Source organism: Prinia subflava, chromosome 2 (assembly GCF_021018805.1).
Source record: "Prinia subflava isolate CZ2003 ecotype Zambia chromosome 2, Cam_Psub_1.2, whole genome shotgun sequence".
Taxonomy (NCBI): domain Eukaryota; kingdom Metazoa; phylum Chordata; class Aves; order Passeriformes; family Cisticolidae; genus Prinia; species Prinia subflava.
Genome location: NC_086248.1, coordinates 84,042,939 through 84,061,844, shown reverse-complemented (window position 1 = coordinate 84,061,844; position 18,906 = coordinate 84,042,939). Strand labels below are relative to the sequence as shown.

Genomic DNA, 18,906 nt, shown 5'->3' with positions numbered 1-18,906 from the left:
ACCTTTCAAGAGTATCACGACAAAATTATCACTGAAATGCAACTTGGTTCTCTGCAAGGGAAGAAATGATTCTGTGTTAAAGGTGGAGCTCCTTCCAGCAAAAACGAGGGGCAAAAAGGCTTATTTTCTTCCCATTTCAACAGAAAGGAAATATTAAATGTCTGTGTGATGCAGAGAGGGTAACAGGCATTAGACACCAGCCTTAGACACCAGCAAAGATGAGTGGTCTCCCTCAGAGGGGACTGAACACTGAAATTCTCCAGCTTTCGCTGGGGTTCAGTTGCAGGCCTCCAGCTGGGCTCCTGCTGGGAGGTGACAAGGAAGCCTTCTCCCTCCCTCCCTCCTTCCCTCCCCCATACCAGTGTTTTGCTCCCTCTCTCTATCAAGAGAAAAATGAGGAAAAAGTCAGAGCCAGTATTTTATTCACTTCAATTTTCAATTTTTAAGACTGTACGAGCAGCTGAAGGACTTAAATCTGTTATTGCCACAGAGGAACCTTGTTCTGTTTGAGTTAGCAGCTGAGTACACTCATAAACCAAAGCAGCCACAGCTATGAAGAAATGTTCCTCAAACACCTCATCCTTAATCTGAGTATGAAACTAAGGGATGAACTTTTTAAGCAGGCCCTCTTGAAACCTGCCCAAAAGATTAATGTGTAAATGCACAGAATCCTCTGGAAGCTCTTGAATGGAGACATTTTATTTCCAAATAACCACAGGAGTAAGTGTTCATAGCAAAAAGATGATTGATGGCATTGTGGCCAAAGTAAGGTGAGTCCCTAAACTTGACAGCAATAGTATTTGCATATTACCTCGATGTTAAGAGTTTCTCACACTACCTTTGTTTATTTTTACTGGATGAAGCACAAGAAAAGCATGATGCTCACTTAAATCTCCACAAATCCAAACATCTGAAGCTACATTGCTCCATTTTCCTGGCTCTGTTCCTCTCTGAAGGCACGCTGCTTGCATGCTCACTCTCGTTTTTCCCATGAACTACAGGGTGTAGGCCAAAATACCCTTTGCAACTGGTAACTCCTATGCACACTGGGTTCCAGTTAATATAACAACTGGACATTTCATAATGCTTCAAGCATCCATGGCATGAATAGATTAAAGTCCTGAAATTAGCAGGAAATATAAGGAGCATTTTTTTGTTTTCCACAAGGTCAATTTTATTAAATTTAGTGGAAATATCTTAAAATGACAAAAAACATTAAGTTACACGGAAAACTGATTCTGACATCTGTGACAACAGTATCAGAGTGGCATGTAGGACACGGCTGCATGTGCAAAAGCTGAGCACCTCTCTGTGCACTGGCTCAGGGAGGCTCTTTACTCGTATCACTGTGGGCTGCCACGCAATGGTGCAGCGTTGCATCCCCATCAGTGGTTTAAGCACTGACTGGCATGCGTTTCTGAGGGAAAATGAGCTGGATCTTTTAGTATCCAGTCACTTGGGAACCTGCTTTGGGTTGCTGGAGCTGAAGGCACAAGCCAGTTCATTAGAAGCAAAGTTGGAGGAACCACCTTGGCAACTGCTGGGTCACTGGTTACCTCCCCTCCTGCCAACATCACTGAGTGATGGACAGCTCAGCTTTCCATTTCTGGGAAAAAATGGAAAACTATTCTATCTGATCATGCATTGATATCCTGCAGCACTGAACAACAATTCAGCAGTAAGGAAACAGTCCCTTGGAGCCAGGCTTGGGGAGCAGTCTGAGGGTCATTGAACCAGCACAAGTGACAGGGTGTTGGCAAACAAGACCCACTGGGCTGGTGGCAGCAGCCACCCTGCAGGTGGCAGGCAGCAGGCGCCAGGGCAGCGCTGATGGGCACCCAGATGGGTGCCACAGCTGTCCCTTTGGGCACAAAGCAGCTCCCCTCAGCCAAACAAGGAGGGAGAGGCATCTCAGCTCCACATGCCCATGGCATAATTGTCAAATATGCCTGTAATACAATTGAGTCAGAGGGAATTATTGCTGCAGCATGGTTGCTTTGGGAAGCCTTCCTCTTGTAGGCTGAACTGCAACTATCAAATCTCTGTTGGTTTGGCTGAAAAAAGATAATGGCAGCGATGCCTTTTCACTAAAAAGAATTCTTTCCCACTCTGCTGTCATTAAAAAGAAATACAAACTAGCCAAACTCATTCTTTACCAAGACTCTCTGAAAATGGAACATTTTTTGGACAAAATAACTGTAATTCAAACTGCAGCAGCCAGTGCTGTGCCTGCTTTGGTACCCAGCCAGTGAATTTTAAAGTAAACACCCTCCAGGACTGTTCTCCGTTTGGATTTATTAGTCATTACCAAGAAAAGATAATTAGCACTTGTGAAGCATTGTGATAATCAGTAGCACGAAGTGTTACCCATAGAAACGGCCGGGGTCCTGGCGTGGCGCAGAGTCTGCAGCTCCGCGTTCTCCCCGCACGGAGCGAGTACAGGGTGGGCAGACCCTCAGCTGGGGAACGCTCGCAGCCAGCTGCTCCAGGGGCGCTAATGACACTCCACACGGGAGAAGGCAGGGAGGGAGCTGTGCCCTGGCCTGCTGGGCTTCTCCTCCTGTTATCCTGGAGGCAGGCAGAGTCATTTTTGTTACAATATACAATCCTCCTTGTTGGTCAAAGGCAACGGCACATACTACTCCTTTACTGCACAACAGGAAAACAGAAGGTAATTATTTTTTCTTTTTGCATGCACTCTGCCAAAAAAATAGAAAAGAACCTTGTGGTGGAACAAGAGGAACGTGATACTTTAGGCAATGATGTGGGCTTTTTATCTTCCTCTTTCAAAACTGATGAAAGAGAAAACTCTGTTAAGACTCAAGTCAGTGCTAAAACTTGCAGAATTGGTTCCCCGAAGTTATTGTTCCCCAAACTTCCATTACTTACGATCTGTAATAATCATACGAGAGATGGGATGCAAATCTTGTGTTGTTAAATCTCAAACCCTGAGCATTAAGCATGCCAGGCATATTAAGCATATTACTGAGCTCAGGGAGGTAAGTCCATCAGATTTATCAACACTGCTATCTAAATAAATACTGCAATACATAGGCTTGTCTGAAGCAGTTGTCTTTGTTTTTCTGTATCTGGAAATGTGAACAAAATTCATGCTGAGTGAGAGAGGTAGCATGTAAGTTGGGGAAGACTTCTGTTTTGGTGTGCATGATTAACAAATACAGCTGGAGGATTTACCCCAAAGTACTTGTATGTCTGCATCCACCACTCTCTCTCCTGCATTGTACAGAGCATTTCAAGCCAATACAACACCTTTCCAGCCAAAGGTACTTTGCATCCTCTGGGAAGCATGCAGGAAATCTCAGGACTGAGTCCAGTACACATGCAAAGTACTTTGTCTGCGATAGTTGTGGGGGCTGTGGTGTAGTGAGCTGGGAGAGGGTACCATACCCTCTGATTGCTGTTGATGATGGCCTTTACTCATGGACATCTTCCCTGCCACACACGGAGCAGAGGCTCTTAGGACTGAGATTCCAACGCCAGCAACACTCATTAATGCACACAGGATGGGACCACCCTGGCAACATCTGACTTGTTGATGCACTCAAAGTACTCATGGATGTTTGCTCCTCTTCCAGGAAGATGAGTGCTGTGGCAAGTCCGATTATTATCAGGATGAAGTTTGCCTGATCGCAACAAACGTGGTGGGCTGGTGGCTGTTTACAAGCTAGGCGTGCAGCAGCAAATGGATCTGTGAGTGTTTGCTTTTCAGCTGCTGCTGGGAAACAGGCACCCTCCTGCCAGGTCACAGAGCAGCCACGTTACAGAGCTCCCACAGCAGCCCCTTGGTCGCAGAGGTGGATGCGCAGCTTGCACTCCAGGAGCTGCCCAGGACACAGAAGTTGCTATGGCAGTGCTCTGCAAATACACATTGCACAACGGAGCAGCGACGTGAGACCACATGGGCTCTGGTTTTGTGTCTTACACAGATGGTTTGCTCCCACCCTGGGAACTGTGGAGCAGAACAAACACCAGAATACAATATCTATCTATCTATCTATATCTCTGCTTAAGTCTATTGTCACATTGCATCTGACTGTGGAACTGTGTTTAAAACACCTGGGTAACGATTTACATATTATGTCAACAACAGCATCTCTCCCCTTCCCCCTTTCCCCCTGCAGAGCAGAGCGAGCCGACTTCATAGCATCCTTCACAGCAAAACGACTCCCGGCTGCCTCTTTTTGTCTTCATGAAACTCCTTTAATTCTGCTACTTTAACACCTACTCCTTCCTCTGCTGCTGGTGCTACTGCAAACAAGAAATGCGGCCGGGGAACACCGTCTCCTTGGAAACCTGCCCCTGGCCTAAAAAAGTCTGTTTGGGTGCCTGTGTGGCACTGCAAAGCCACAGAACTCGTGGGCTGAGCACCTTTCATGGCTGGGCTGCTTCCACCTGGAGTGAAATCAGCCTAGATCAGATCTGGAATCCCTCAGTGAACAGATAAACAAGCTAGGCTATTGCATCTGCATCATTTAAGGGGAAAAAATAAAAGCCTTGGCCTGGGAGTGCACCAGGCTGCTGCGAGGAACCTGAGAGCAGTGTGCTTCCCTCAGTGCAGCCATCCACACGGAAGGCTGGGGGCGGGAGTTCTCCCATGGTGTGGGCTGGGAGCAGCACAAGGGCCCAGCTCTCCACCAGCCTGCAGAGATCCAAATAACTGTAAACAACGCTGACTTCAAGTCTGCTGCCAGAGCCTCGGGCTCGGTAAGAAACAACCCCATTTTATTTATTGCCTGAGGATATTATTATTTCCAGAGTGAACTAGTTGTGGATCACAATACTGGGCAGAATTATAGTACAAAGTGTCCTTTAGTGCAAACTTACTTATGAAATAGTCACAAATCTTCTTTGGACAAAGATGGGCACAAAGCCCCAACTTTTTTTTTTTTTTTTTTTTTTTTTTTTTTGTAGTAGTAAAGTGCAGCAAATTTCTGCATCATTTTTACCTTGGGACTGGCCTGGCTCACGTGTGACAGCATGGTCCAGCTCCTCCTCACTGCCAGGGCCCCAGGGAGGGGCTCATGCAGAGCTAAGGAGCAGCCCAGCAGGGGCTGTGCCAGCTGTAGCCCCTCCCTGGCCGTGCTAGGCACGGGGAGGCTGTGTGGATCACAAACTCCTCACTATTACATCTGATAGGAGATGCAAAATGATGCCACTGAAGGCTCAACTCCCTCAACTCCGTACCTCTAATGTCAAATTTCTACTGGCAATCCAAAGATTTCATTTAAGGAAGAAGCAATTCATATACACACATGCTGCCTTCAGCACACTTTCCCTTAAAAGACCGCTGCCTTCTTTCACAGCATCAAAAGATGGATATAAAAATGTTTTGTGCCAGGAACAGTAATGCAGTAGAGCACAGAGTTTAGTCACTATATACTGGCAAACACTATATTCCTCACTAAACTGATGCAATAGGTGATTAATAGGAATGAAGCTCAGAGCTTATAATTAGTTACTTCATGTAAGGCCTTTCAATAAATACATAAGTGGAGATATTTATGTGTTTTAATACTAGTTCAAGCGTGAATTGATATGGTCTTTGGTCTTTCTGCTTTTGTGAATTATACTGCAATAGCAGCTTTATTTTAGAAAAGTATTTTTAATTTAAATTGGTCTAGGCAAGTGCTACACTAAATATAGTGAGCATATATAGTATATAAAAGCAATACAGGAAAAAGGATTATCAAAATAGATGAAATTATTTTGTAAACAGCATATATTGCATGTCTATTTGGTGTATTTGTCATTCTTGTCCTGTCAGATCTGTGGGGAGACAGCCACATATTTAAACACAATTTGGTCAAGTTGGTCGGTGAATTTACTCCTATTTAGACCAGGTCTGGGGTTTAATTGGGGGTTTTACCTTCAATGAACACTGAAAGGTGCAAGTGCTTTGAACAGCTGTACTCTAGCATGATCTTTCTACAGTCACCTTGAACCAACACTTTGAAATAAGCCTTACTATTAACTTGAACAGGAGGTTAGCCAGGCACCTGTGAAGAAAAGGCATTCTCTGCTTCTGCCTGTTGCAAATTCTTCTACAGTTTGGCTTGTCTAAGCTAAGCCTGTAGACCTGAGCCCCGTCCTGGAATTATTTAGCGCAGTTCCAGGTTACAATGGCACTTTTCTGTTGGGCTTTTCCTTTGTTTATCTGCTTGGTTTTGATGTCTGTCCATGCAATGAAAGTGCTTAGCTGCAGGGAAAAGCTTCAGAGCTCCCTGGGAATGACGGTGAATGGAATGACAGGACTGCTGGATTCCAGGTCCAGGGCAGTAAGGAAACATTCGATGGCTGCTTCGTTTTTCCCCTGAGCTTGCAAGACCTCTCCAAGGCTGTTCCAGGCAATGTGACTGGTGGTCTGGATCCGGATGGCATCTCTGAGGACTTTCTGGGCCAGCTCCCTACGCCCAAGTCTGCTCAGCACCAGGCCCTGTCAACAAACAAGTGAGGAGCAGTTAACAACAGCGCGGAAGAGAGGAAGACACGGAGCACCCCAAGCTCCCACCAAGCTGCCCTATCAGTGCCCCCTATGCAAGGGGCATCTCCACCTGTTTCTGAAGAATGAAAGTGATCAGTTGTTAAGTCCTGTGGTTTTTGATAGTGATGCACAATTTAAAAAGTAATTGTGAAAATAATTTTTAAAGCAGATTCAAATTCAGCTCTGCAAGTGCTCCTGCTGTGTGTTACTGGGAGAGCGTTCACTGGTGCTGTACAGAAGAAAGGTTACAGGCCCTTTAAGCATCCCTCTCTCCTTGCCCAGAAAATATACACAGGTTTGACTACAGCCAGTATCTGAATTCATTCCTGCACATCTGCAGCACCCAGGTGAGGCTGAGGTGAAGTCTCTCATCTCCTACATCCTGACCACACTGAGATCATTCTTATCAACAAACGGGGCAGAGGGATGTGGTCTCCTTCCAGCCTTCCACAGGCAGGCTGTATGTAACAGCATGGGATGTAAAAACTCTGTCCTCCTGCACTTCAGTGTAGATCCTAAAGCAGTGTGGGGGAAGAGAAGGATGGAGGAACCTTGTTTAAAAAGCTGTCCTTAGGGTAAGAAAAGACACAAGTGGGTGTAACCATCTGGAAGGAACAGGAGGGGGAGGATGAAAGAAGTGTTAGGAAGAACATGTGTTCCTATGGGGCTCTCATGGATGTGTCTGAACCCACAAAGCACCTAATGAGCCAGGCTCCCTGTTAATTACACAGCAGTCAACCACACCGAGCCCAGATGGTCCTATGGGCTTTGCAGGCCACAGCGTATTCGTGGCATTTCTCCGCTTCCTCCTGAAGGTGCACACACCAGGATGAACCCTCCACCAGCTCCACTCAGGTGTGCCCTCTGGAAGAAGAGCCAGCAGTGCCATGTCACTTGCCAAGCTCTGCACGGCCTCTGCCCGCACTCACCCATGGAAATGCTGCCAAGAGAGATGACTGCCTGACTTCATGCTTTTCCTGGGACAATGCAGTAGGTGGATGCACATATATAAAGAAAAGCATTAGCTTAATCTTTAACATGTCTAATTGCCTTCAGTGCATATGAAAAGATATAGGAAACCTGAAATCTCTCATAACTAGAACCCAAGAAAATTTCTGATGAAAGAATGGTGATGCTTTTAGAAATAGTGAAGATTTTTCCTGTTTTGTTTTGTTTGCTTTTACGAAAGTACCACTAAACACAGGGTGCATCAGCATCCTTAAGGCCAGTGATAGCACTAATACTTACAGAAACACGTTAATTTGCCTGAGAGAAAAATTAAGAAACACCCATTTAATCAAATACTGGTGGTGCTATGAAAAGCTTCACTGCCTCTTTCTTGCCCATAACCTTGACCTGAATAACCAACTCAGTATCAAATCTGCTCATTTAGAGATGCAGTGGGGCTGTTTTTTCTTTAGGTTCCTCTCTGTGTAGGAAAACAACAAGGCAACGGGGTCTAATCTTACAATCCCCTTGGGAGCAGACATACATGGCACAGAGATTCCCTGGTGGGAGAGGCTGGTTCCCCTGGAGGTAGCTGCCTGGAGATGACTGCAGGCACGTCATGACAGACTGGAAGGAATTTGTGCAATTATAATTTGAGTCACCCTCTTGACAGGGATAATGAGGCATAGAAAGGGCAAGTAGTGTGGCCATAGCAAGTCTGCTGGTGAGCCAAGAATAGACAGGAGCTATCTCAGCTCAAGTTTGTCCTCAACCACAAACCCACTCTTCCTAAAATCTCTTCCTGTCGTGCTGACCGAGCAGAGCCGATTGTGCTCTCTGGTGGCCGGGGACCCAGTGCTGTCCTCAGCCTGACACTGAGCAGCACTGAGCCTCTCAGTGCTCTCAGAGGGCTGCTGGCCCTGGAGGCACAGGGGCCAGCGAGCCCGTGCAGCTGCTGCCTGTCATCCCTCTCCAACGAGGAGGGGAATTCCCTGCCCGGCTGACATCTCGCGCCTCTCAACAATGCTGCAGTGAAATCCACCTCATCGTAAACTGCTCGTGCAGCACGGCTCCCCTGCATGCCCCAGCACCCTTGCTGGTCAAGAACCGGGGCCTGGTGTGGCCTCCGTGCCGTGGCTGCCCATGTTTGCTGTGCCTGTGCTGAGGCCCAAGAGGAGCTCTGCACACCCAGCTGCTGTGCCCACCGGGGGCAGATGCCCACCAGGAAGCGCAGCTCACGTGAAAATTTCCTCTTTGGTATTCAGTGCTTTCAAGCTTGCCAGTTTAGCTGAGAAAACATCTGTGAACCCTCAGAGAGAGCTATTCCAGGCTCCCCAAAGCCAGGGAAAGGTCTCCTATTGATGCTGCAATATACTGCACAAGTGAAAAACTGCTATGTTTTTGGAGGAAACACTTGCTAAAGGATTTAGCAAATTGGAGATTTTCACCTCCTTGCTTACATGCACAACTGGCATTTGGCTGGTGCCAAACGCTGCCCAGGTCCGTGGCCCTTCCCAGGCATGCCACCATCCTGCGCCCCCTTTCTGATGGGGAACAGCCCCATGCCCTCTTCCTGCACCCATGCAGTGTGGGCACAGGACACTGGGCTCCAGGCCTCAGCCCAAGTGTCGGCTGGGCTTGGCCAGCCCAGGTCTGCCAACGCTCCCCAGCCCCAGCACAGAGAACTCCTCCTTTGCCCAGAGTGAGCTGTGACAGATGGTGTCAGCCTTTTAGCGAGGCTTAGCTGAAGCGGCACAAATATGCTGCTGATGTTTAAAGGACAGGTTGAACATCATTAATTCTGTGTGCAGGAGAGTTTCTGGCTTTGCATTTCCTCTCTCCCCTCCTCCCCACACCGCTCCTTGCAAACCACAAGCATTTTGAAGCTGGAGGCTGCACAAACCTCAAGCTTCAGGAAGATGCAGCACTGAGCACTTGAGTTTTTGTTTCTCTGAGGTATTTGCACTTGAGTTTTTGTTTCTCTGAGGTATTTGCACTTGAGAGCCTCTCCTTGCTACTGAATTTCTCATTTCCCCATGGAGTCTGGCTTGCTATAAACAATGCCTGCGTGTTGTTGCTATGTAGGTCCAGTTGGAATCTGCCTACAGTGCAAAAGAAAAAAATTATATCTAAATTCAGAAAGCCACCCACTGACAGGCAATTTGCATTTTTATCTGGAAGATTTTTTTAAAAAAGATTTTTCTAATGAAAGTTCAGCTCCTGAGTTTCTATGGAAACTCATCTGCTTGGTGTGCATGCATAATTTCATAAAGTCAGATCTCAGGAAGATGAGCAATTAGTACAAATACAAGCAGGAATGTGATTAAGGGTTTCATCTTCTTATTCCTGAAGATGGAGGGTGGGACTGGGTTTTGTTGTCTTTCCTCAGTTTCTAATTGTCTTTTTAACTGGTGTACAAGGTAGCCTGACTCCTCTGCCACCTCCTGGCTAGCACTGGCACTTCTGGTTTTGCCCAGTGATTTTCCTCCCAAAGATGACAACTCCCTCTAACTATGGCTCTCTCTGTCAGTGGTGTTGCTACTGAGTCATACTCTAAGGAGCAATGAGGACAGGCTTATTTTTAAACTACGGCAAATTATAAAATAGTAAAAAAATCCCAAACCAACTCAAAAGGTGAGTGGGAATCATTTTTCCTTCAAACTCCTGTGGGCAGCCCAGCCCCGTGTCAGCCACGCACAGGCATTTCACGTCCCGCTTGCACCAACGCAGCTGCAGTGCTGGGCTGTGAACTCACTCACTCACTCACTCACTCACTCACTCACTCACTCACTCACTCACTCACTCACTCACTCACTCACTCGAGAAGGCCTGAGGGTAACCTCCCCAAAGAAATTTGATGTCTTCAGAAGGTCTGAAGATGCACTCGGGTGCTGTAAGCAGAGGCAGAGGTGGGGCAGAGCACAGCCGGGCTGTACGAGCGGCGCTGGGAGCCCTGGCAGGAGCCCAGCTGAGGTGAAGGGCTGCGGCTCAGCCACACCGGGACACTCTCACGGCTACGAAGGCTGAGAGCGGGCAGAGAATCTGGTCTGCTGATTTAGTGTGCCTTATGCTGACAGCTGACTCCTGAACTGATGGGTTTTAATTTCATGGAACAGAGGGTGCCTATGGGAAGCTTTTTCAAAGGTATTTTTGACCTCGTCTGCATGCAAAACAAACAAAACCTAAACCACTTCTATGGTGACACTGGACTGGACTCCCTTGCCTTCAGTGATGTGATACTTAGTAACTGATACTTGAGAGAGGCTATTTTTGTTTTAGAATAGGAGAGCCATATTTCAATTTAAGTTAGATGAGAAAAAAGTGACTTACTTTCAATTTTCACTAATAAAGGAAGGGAGCATAAGCCACACTCAAAGTCCCACTTTTAGAAGGTCATGAAATTTCTACCCATGCCTTTATTTCCTTAGAGTTTGACCAAAGCTCTTCAAATGTTAGCTCATAAAATTCCCAGAAAATAGTGCAGGAAGACTACAAAGTAAGCCTCACGTACAAGCTGGAGTTTATTTTTAGTAATGAAAATCAAAACTTCCTTTGCAAATGTTTAGTTCAAACACCTGATGAGCTGCAGGGAGTTGTCTCCTTCCAAATAGGTGGCACAGATTAGCTTGTTCTTTCCTTTAGGGCTTGTATTGGAAAGAGATGTCCAGAAAAACATTTCATTTCATTCCTGGAAGCTTGCTTTTAGTTGTATTTCCAAGGTCATCTCATTTTTGGAGAATTTGTATGGGTGGACTAGACTATATCCTTTACAAACAGATTTTAATAATCACATTAAATGCAAATTCTCACTGTCTTTGCATGAGACTCTAATTCCAAAGTGAGGTTGTCTCTGATGCTTGTCTCTATTTAGCCGAGCCTATTTCTGCCTATTATTGTCTGAATACCCCAAGAAGTTTCCAGAATGAAACAGACTTTGCTGCTGGGCTTCCTTAAGTGCATTATTTAATTAATTTCAAGGTAAATGCAGTATCCTTACTGTCTACTCCAATCTGCAATGTGGACGAGTCACTTGTGGTTAGTAGGAGGGTAATCAGCAGCTGGCAAAAGCAGGGCAGGCTGCAGAGGAGTGATCATTCAGAAGTGTGCTTATTCAGCAGAACCCTACAAAGAGCCTTTCAAGATGCATTTGGCATTTGGTGAAACAGTCTCATGTAACAGAAGAATCCGCACTGCTACAGGCCAACACACTTCTGTAATTATTCAGTGATCAGAATAAGTTGTAAGCAAAATCTGTTGCATAAACCACGAAATACCACCTTTTGGAAAATGGTGAAGGTTAACCCTGGAAATCCTAGGTCTCCTAGAATAATAAAGACATATAAGTAGCCAATTGCTCTGTGATTCTTTCCCCCTACACTCATGACCTTTGCATCTCTGAAGAGCCAGGATGTTTTTATAGCTGTGAGCAATGAAGTGAGTTTTCGTCATGCTGTCACTTAGCCACACAGTGCCTGGCAGCATGGGGGTAGCTGATCCCCCATTTTGCTGATTTAGTCCAGGTTGTGGTGAACCTGAGCTCTACATCTGAGCTCTGCTTTCTGCAAAGGCACTGTAGGAGCACAGGGAGCAATCAGGGTCCTCTCACTGAACTGAGCTAGAGACTGCATCTTAATTTGTTGCCCTAACAAAGGATGACTGCGACTCATTTCTGGGAGAAAGCTTGTTTTTCAGTGTTTCTGCTGCCTCCTTTGTTGAGAGCAGCTTTTCCTCCTCTTCCTTCCCCCGCCCCCCCATCTCCTCTGCCCAGGCTGCTGCATCCCCTGTCAGTCAGTGACGCTGAAGTGCTGCATTTGATAAAGCAGAGGAGGGGAAGGAGAAGGGAGGAGAGGGAAGGCAGGCTGGGCCACTGCAAACAGAATGTGGAAAGAAGAAACGAAGGAACAGCACTGGTGGGGGGGAACTGGCAAGTGCTGGGAAAAGCAAAAAACCTGAGATTGCATCATGATTTGTAGTACTTGTGCACTGCCTGTGGGTTTTAACTCAGTAGGCTCAGCCTGGAGACTTCAGCTCCAGCACTGCAGGCACCAAAAGGCAGCCTAGCCTCCACTGCTTAAACGTCACTGCAACCTCTTTGTGTGCTACAGAGCAGTGTGAGGGAAGAAATGAGAGTGCAAGGAGGTGTCAGGAGAGACAGACTACCTGAGTGTGAAAACAGTGACAAGGCCACCAGAGACCTGGGCACACAGATACACTTTATCAATCACAGTGAGGTAGCGCTTGCAGAGACAGAAGAAAAAGCAAAAGAAAGAAAAGACCAAAAGGGGTGAAGTCCTGAAGAGAGGGACATCTCCTCCCTTAGCTTGCCAATGCGTTTTCCCAGGCCCTCTGTGAGGCCAAGGCACGCCCTGCCCTGCAGAAGGAAAGCATTGTGCCATGCTGCACACTGCCCTCTGCCCAGGCTTGCTGTCTCCATTTGAGTTCATCAAATGTTAGCAGGGATGTTTCTACCGTGTTTGAAGCTTAAATGTGATAAAACATTTATTGACATAAAAAGCAAACCCTAAGGCAGCATTTCAAACTGGGAGGCTCTGATCTCTTCACAGGGAGGCTCATACCAGCCTAGGGAGAATGAAGAGTTTTTCTGCCTTGTTGGATTGTCGTCACTTAAGCTTCATGCAAAGCAGAATCGTTTGCTGCATGCTGAATATTCTCCAGACAGTTCTTCCTTTGCTGAGACTTACATGGAGATGAAGCAGGAAGCAAGGAAACCTAACAGGATGCCTCAGCCACATATCTGAGAGTAACTAAATACAGTATTTGTTTCACAGTCTCTTTTCCTAAGGAAAGAAAGATTTCTCCCAGCCCTGATCTTAGCAGTTGTCACAGTAATGTTGCAATAGAGAACACAGGAGATTCAACTACGACTCAGGCTCATGGTGTTGTCTGTAAAAATATCCAGCAAAAGAAGGTCCCAAACTAATAATAAATAACAATTTAGAACACATAATTTATAACACAAGGTCCCAATTCTGCTGTGCATTGTACCAGCTTCCCTGGCAGAAAGTCTTGTTGAAATTAGTGAGATTCGGCCTAAATATATCCAAGTATTTCAAAATCTGGGCAGAACTGAAACTGATAACCACCAGGAAACAGTGAAAAGCCATGTAACACACATGCAGGATGTGGAAGAGCAGCAGGTAACCTGCTGGCTAAAGCACTCGACTAGAAAGCAGTAGCTATGCTCCACTGGCTGCTAATACATTTCACATTGAATAATTTGTCATTACTCAGGAACAATTCCGACAGCAGGGACAGAGTCAAGGGACAAGCTTTGGGAAGGAGGAGTCCTGGGTTTAAGTGTTCTCAGGCTAAGGAGGCTTGAGAACTTGCCTCTCTTTTGCCTAGGGAGTACATGCTAACTTCCAGCAAATGTTTTTAAGAGGGCAGGGCAGGGCAGCTGTTAAGTACCCCCATTGCCCCAGGGGTGTAAAAACTCTGCCTTTATGTTGATACTAAGCAGGTGCCTGTATTTTGTTGCACCTAACAAGATGTTGCCGCAGATAGCTGGGGAATGTCCAGGCTTAAGAATTGGACACCAAATTAATCTGACTGTCCACAGTGTGCTGTGGCTGAGGAATAGGGAATTTCTGTTTTCTTAGGTATCCCTCCAGTGCCAATGCTGGATCTTTCTCCAGTTTTTAATGCAGTGCTTTGAAACAAAGGAGGGGCTGATGTGCACATTTCCCGTGCATGTTATCTTCCCCTCTGCATACAGAGCACATCTTGTCTGAATGTGTGAGTCATGAACAGGTTGTCACAGACAACAGCTTCAGCTCTGCCGAGGGTCTCTGGGCCTCAGCCCCACAGAACTTATGGCCAGAGCAAGTGTTGCATTTGTTATGGCACTGAGGAGGGGCACAGTGCAGCGAAGACACGCTGGCAGAAGCACACAGCATGCCAATGTAGATTACAGCAGATGTCTTCTGAAAGGAGAGCTGAGGTATTTAAAATATCTTAATTTGCTTAGTTTTCCACTACTGGCATTCTCTGGGCTAGCATGTGATTAACGATATCCTGCACACAACTACAGCCGGAGCCCCCGCGTGCAGCATCGCAGCTGAGCGCTGAGCTTAGCTGAGCTGCTGGGAAACACAGCGAGCTGGGCAGGAATCACTGCTGGGATCCAGCCAGTGCCTCCAGATGCTGCCCCAGTGCCTCTGATCCTGCAAGGAGTACGTTTGCTTATCGTCTCTTAACACAGAACCTCTCCTGAATCACCAACCTCCACGTACAAAGAGATTATACTGAATTAAAGTTTGCATTTTCTGTTATATGCTTGAAAGACAATGAAGGAAGAAACTCCTTGAGAACATAAAGATTTGATAAATACTGCACATAACACCGGCATAAATGGAAGCTCCAGCAACACTGGAGAGCTGTGACGTTTTCACGTTTCCCATTTGTTTGGCAAGAAGGGACTTCTGCTTCCTTCTCTTGACTGTAGCCAGCTTAGTGTGTATCAGGACAGCCTGCTGAAAACCTGGAAGTCTTGCTAGTTCCCACGCCCCTGTTTGTGCAGCTGTGTCTTATGTACCAGGAGGCAGCACACTCTGCTATTGTGCTACACACTGTTTTATTTACTGTATTACTACAGCCTGTGACTCTGTCCTGCCCTGCCATAACAAACAGCCTAAATAGCACAGAATTTAAACTAATTATAACCAGTTTTCTTGTTTATGAAAAATAGTTTTTGAAGGTTGATGTATAAAGCAGATAGTCATTCTACCCCTTCTCCCTTCTGACAGTTCCCTGGGCACTTTCTGAAATACCATTTGAGTTCAACTGCACACCAACCTGACTACTACAATTTCTAGGCTTTGATCTTGGAGCAAAGAATGACAGGAGGACAATACTGCTTAGAAAAACAGCAGTGGTATCTTGAGGCCTGTGTATAGGAAATCATAACTAAAGCTAGTAATCACCGGGAAGATCAGGTTGGAGCTCAGTTGAGAAGCCTCTGCTGCAGGTTAAGATGAGGCCAAGGATAATGCCTTTAGACCTGGCTGCAAGTTTTATTCTCGAGAGATGACTGAACCACCCCAGGATCTCAATGGGTTTAAGAAATGTATTGGGTTCTTCTCTTGTAAGGTGTTACACTTTAGAGAAGAGATCAGAAAAGAGTTGGGGAGTTGCAGGATTTTACTGTGGTTTCTAAAGTTATATAAACAGAGTCTGAATAATGTGATAATGAGCACCTCAGGGACACGGAGAATAACTTACCATAACAGAGGAAAGCAAGTGATTGGCACAGATAAAGAGGAGCTACAGATTCCCTGGAAACAGGGATAATCCACCTCAGAGAAATAGAGCACCAGCCCTGCCGCTAATGGACTGAAATCTCTGCGCTGTGCACTGGATCAGATTTGCTCCTTCCAGCGACCCCAAATGCCCCAGCAGGCCCTGCCTTTTGCTGACACGGGAACTGCGCAGTTCCCCCAGGAGAGGAAAGGGCCACTCAGAGCCTCTAAGTGATGGCCTCGGTGTCAGGGAATCACTTATCACCTTGTTTGTGATGGCTTCACTGTCTGCTGTGGATGGAGGAAGGAAGCCTGGAAACTGCAGAGGAAGAGAGCAGGCAGCAAACCAGCAAAACCTCTCCGGCAGCTCCGAACTGGTGCTCAGGAGCCCTGCACTGCCAGGGATTTGCTCCCATGGCTGGGCTCCAGAAGCTGCCAGCTAACTAATGGATTCGCTGGGAGGATGGCAGTGGGGGAGGGCGGTTTCTGCAGCAAATAGACGTGAGGAGAACAAAGCGTTTGCAATTCCTTGGACAGTGAGCGAGCTGACACACAAACTTATTAACGTGAACATCCAAAATGCTCATTTCTCCTCGGGGAGCCAGTGACTAGAGGCAAAGCCAAGTTCTCTTCCTCAAGCTCAGTTGCTTCACCACAAAAATTTGAGTTAAGAGGCTGCTCTGAGGATTGCTTTTCCCCAAGGAGAGCTTAGAGCAGTTATTTTGGGATATCTAAAGCACAGGAACATTCCTGGGATTCTGCAATAAGCTTCACAGTTGGGAAAACAGAATTTACTAACCAGCCATGGTTTGGAAGGAGACTACCAATCATCTCCAAAAGCCAAATGTTGCTCTGCTGTTGTCCTTGGTGGAGATGCAAAAGGTATCTGCTAGACAGGCATCATACCCATCAGGTGAGCTTCTCTTTGGGTCAGATTAGAATTAGTTTTGGTGGTTCTCTCCAGCCCAGCCCATAAACCACCTGTGTGGTTTTGCAGGGTATTGCTGTTGCACTGACAGGTAGAAAGCAGCTGTCCTGATTTCCTTCTGCACAACTGGGGATGCTCCCTGCCACCACAGCTTTACATACAACAAGCTGCAATCCCCTGCTGGGGCCTTCCAGTGGAGAGCCCCATCCCACATGTGCTGATGGTCCACCAGCAAGTGCTGGGCTGCTGATGTGCCATTTTTGGAAGGAGGTGTAACTAGCTATGTCACCCTGCAGAGCAGGCTGAAAATAGGATTGCACTCACTGTGCCATGTGGCTCAGTGGTATGTCAGGACATGTATTTTTAGGAAATTCCTCCTTTGGGCAGAAAGGGTGAAGAGCTTGGCCTGGTTTGCAGGCTGCTGGCTTTGCCCAGACCTTTCATTCTAGGGTGTGGGAGCATGCCACCCACCAGTCAGTCTGTGGAGGCTCCTAGAGCCTGGATACAGTGATAGTCCTGGTTACCTCCTGATCAGGGTGGCTGTGAAGGGGTAAAAGATGACTGGTCTGGGGCTGTGCTTTTCTTTGCTTCAATGCATGCATGCTTGCTGTCTCTTTGCTGGTGCTTTCACAGAGGGAACTGACCTCCAGCAGAGCAGGGATAAAGAAAAAAGTAAGGAAGATCAATGTCTTGGGAAGACTACGGTCCCTGAGGAGTAACAATAAAAATGTACCTTTCAGAATGAATGTGTGAGGGGAATAAGGAGCTCAGAGAAGATAGCTCATGCAGAGAAGAAACTGAGAGAGAGAGAGAAGCAGATGGTAAGTAAGGAATTTGCCTCTGGTGAGGTACTTTCTGGGTGCAGCAGAATGAAAAAACGCAGTACACCACCTCCAGGCCCAGGAAGTTACTGATGCACAGACAGTGCTGTGAAAAGGACAAAGGCAAGGCAGTGCTGGACTCAGAATCAGTGTCTGACAGACGCTTGCTGGCTTCCTCTTTTACCCAGAACATCATTCCTATCAGGCAGCATGTGTTCGGCTCCAGCATCTGGGCTGTGATTTTTTGGCAGCTGCACAAAATCTCTGCTATTAAATCCCACCTGCCAGTTTCATGTCTGCTCTCAGAGACCTTTGCCTGTTAGCAAATGTTTCAAAATCACACTGCCAGGCACAGCATATCATTCTACAATCCTACCTCAGGCAAAAACCCTCATGCAAGGTCTCCTTTTAACTTCAGGGGGCTGCAGAAGGGAAAGGCTAGAGGACAGGCCTTTAGGTAACAGGCAGAAATATTCATTTGGGTCGTGGCTTGCACTGAATTCCTTTCAGCACGAATGTGAAACAGCTATTTTCCCCCTGAATTATCTGAATAATACTATTTTGTCTGTGACATTCTAAGAAGCTTTCTTTTGAGACACGTTCCATGCTACAGCTGCGCAGAGAGAATTTGTGAACTTTGTTCACTGGAATCTGTTAATGTGAAGTTGTTCTCCCCCTCTTTAAAATTCTTCCCTTCCCTCCTCTTGCTTCTTAGCAGTCCCAGATGAGCAATACTACCAGCATGATGTGTGCATACTCTATGTCACTCCACTGCTGAAACAGTTCCTTAGTAAACAAAATGCAGAAATCCAGCTTGCTCATCTATCTTGGGTAAGAGACCTACCCAAAGAAATAACTGTAATTTTTAATTCTGCACAGGGAGAAAGGGCCTAAACTTCCACATAAATAATCTGCTGTTATATTTCACAATTTGGTTTTCCCTGGCATGAGCCTAGGCAATGAGGCTGTGCTTCTGGTGCAAAGGACAACATCTCCTGGAGATGAAACAAGCTACTTGATTATGGTATCTCTGAAATTGCAAACAAAAGAGACAATCAGTGCTTTTTGATGTGGACATCTGTCAGCAGAGAAACAACTGCTAATTGTCATGTAATAAGCACACCAGACACTTCCATAGCAGTCATCTTTCTGGAAGTCAAGCATGAAAAAAATGTTGCTCATCCAAGCACTAAGCATATTTTGTCTGAATCTGGCTCCATTTCTGCAACTGTTTAAAACTCCAAAGTGATACGATGCTTTTTTATAGACAAATACTTGAGATCAAAATACTTAGCCATAATATAGCAATCAGTAATGGTTTTTGTTGGCATGTGGATATCTAGCTTTATACTCCAATATTTGCATTTTTGTTCTAGAAGCAATGTAGGTGTGGTGAGAAAAGGTGCTGGTATCTCAGATAAATACAAGCACATGGGATTTGTAGAGAAT

General features: G+C 46.2%; 1 protein-coding gene across 3 annotated transcripts in view; it reads right to left on the bottom strand.

Moving 5' to 3' along the window:
* Positions 1-405: 405 nt before the first annotated feature.
* TTC7A (tetratricopeptide repeat domain 7A) overlaps positions 406-18,906 on the bottom strand; it is a 170,062-nt gene continuing 151,561 nt past the window's right edge. For all 3 annotated transcript variants that reach the window (XM_063390825.1, XM_063390826.1, XM_063390827.1), the window contains one exon: positions 406-6,454. In XM_063390825.1, coding sequence (XP_063246895.1) covers positions 6,233-6,454 — 222 coding nt within the window. In that variant the 3' untranslated portion in view covers positions 406-6,232. The remainder of the gene's footprint in view (positions 6,455-18,906) is intronic.